The sequence below is a fragment of the Acanthisitta chloris genome, unplaced genomic scaffold (assembly GCF_000695815.1).
Source record: "Acanthisitta chloris isolate BGI_N310 unplaced genomic scaffold, ASM69581v1 scaffold8037, whole genome shotgun sequence".
Classification (NCBI taxonomy): domain Eukaryota; kingdom Metazoa; phylum Chordata; class Aves; order Passeriformes; family Acanthisittidae; genus Acanthisitta; species Acanthisitta chloris.
In genome coordinates, this window is record NW_008683109.1 from 7,008 (window position 1) to 8,297 (window position 1,290).

At 36.5% G+C, this 1,290-nt stretch overlaps 1 protein-coding gene across 1 annotated transcript in view; it reads right to left on the bottom strand.

Moving 5' to 3' along the window:
• Window positions 1–217, bottom strand: part of LOC103806111 (hepatocyte growth factor-like) — a gene marked incomplete at its 3' end in the record, with an annotated part of 5,923 nt that extends 5,706 nt beyond the window's left edge. The window contains exon 1 of the mRNA XM_009078786.1: window positions 12–217. Coding sequence (XP_009077034.1) covers window positions 12–217 — 206 coding nt within the window. The remainder of the gene's footprint in view (window positions 1–11) is intronic.
• Window positions 218–1,290: the final 1,073 nt, after the last annotated feature.

Consider the following 1,290-nt stretch of genomic DNA (forward strand, 5'->3'; position numbering starts at 1 on the left):
TCTCTACTCACTTGCACTTGAAGTTCTCAGGAGTGATGTTGTGCTGGTGAGGAAACTGGGAGTCCCATCTCTGGCACTGGATTCCACTCCATATGGTGCTGACCGTGCCACGGTAACCCTCACCCTGTCCCTGGACACATGTTGTTGTCTCAGCTGCTGCCTCTGTGCTGTTCACAACATTTTCATCTGCAGACCCAGAAAAGAGCTGCTGTTTCATTCTCTTAGGACTGGCTTAGGATGTCAGGTTTGAACTCTACACTACAGTTCAAATCATGGTAATTGGAGTTCTTTGGTGAAATTACTCATAATTTGTCTTTTATAGAATCATTACCTTCTATTCACTTTTACAACACCCAGAAATCAAAATAGGTGTTAGAACTTATAGTAGTTTACCCACTTGTATGCAAAGACTCTTCAAAATTTAGGAGCTTTTGTTCTGTGGGACACCTGACCTATGTTGAGTCACTGAAGGTCAGAAGTTATTTGCTGGCTACTTTTTCCAGTTCAGCAACTATTTTCTCTTTAGCTTAGCTTTACAAAACTGACTGACCACCCATGTGTACACTGTGAAACATGTGAATACATATTTGTAGGATTAAAATCCCATTGGTTTTCTCCAAAGAATTCCCAGAATATCAAGTCACGGGAAAAAAAAAAAGATGCAGATATAAAAAATAAAAATGAAGAAGAAAATAAATCCTATAATTATGTGCTAAATCTTCCTCGAAGTTTCCCTTTTTTATGCCTCATATGGTTAAAGGGGCAGGAAAAAAAAGCTCAGCTTTTGAAATCAAAGATCAGTATTCTCTACAGACAGACAAATGTTTTAAAGACTAAGAAATTCATCAGACTTGAGATCTTTTACAGATGTTGATATACTCTGCACTCACCCTGGTGTGGGCTGTCTTGAACTAAATTCAGAAAAACAGTGGTTTTTAAATGACTCATTCACATAACTTGAAAGTCTCTTTGTATTTCTTATGCAATTTTCATAATTGCAAATTAATGGCACAGATATTGCATCAGATATATACAAAGTAGTACACAACTAAATACACTGCAGCAAGGGCAACACTTCTACAATGCCTCCAAAAGTTTCCAACACAATATTTTTGTAAGCAACTGCCTAATTACTGTTGTTCACAGATGAATTTTATTAATTACCTTAGGAGGATTAGTTGCCAGCAATAAGGATGTTAATAAAGTTTTCAAATTTGTTTTCTTCAAATCATCCAGTGAAGAGAACAATATTTGTGTGTTATTCACAATATAGTTCACTCCTGGTAACTT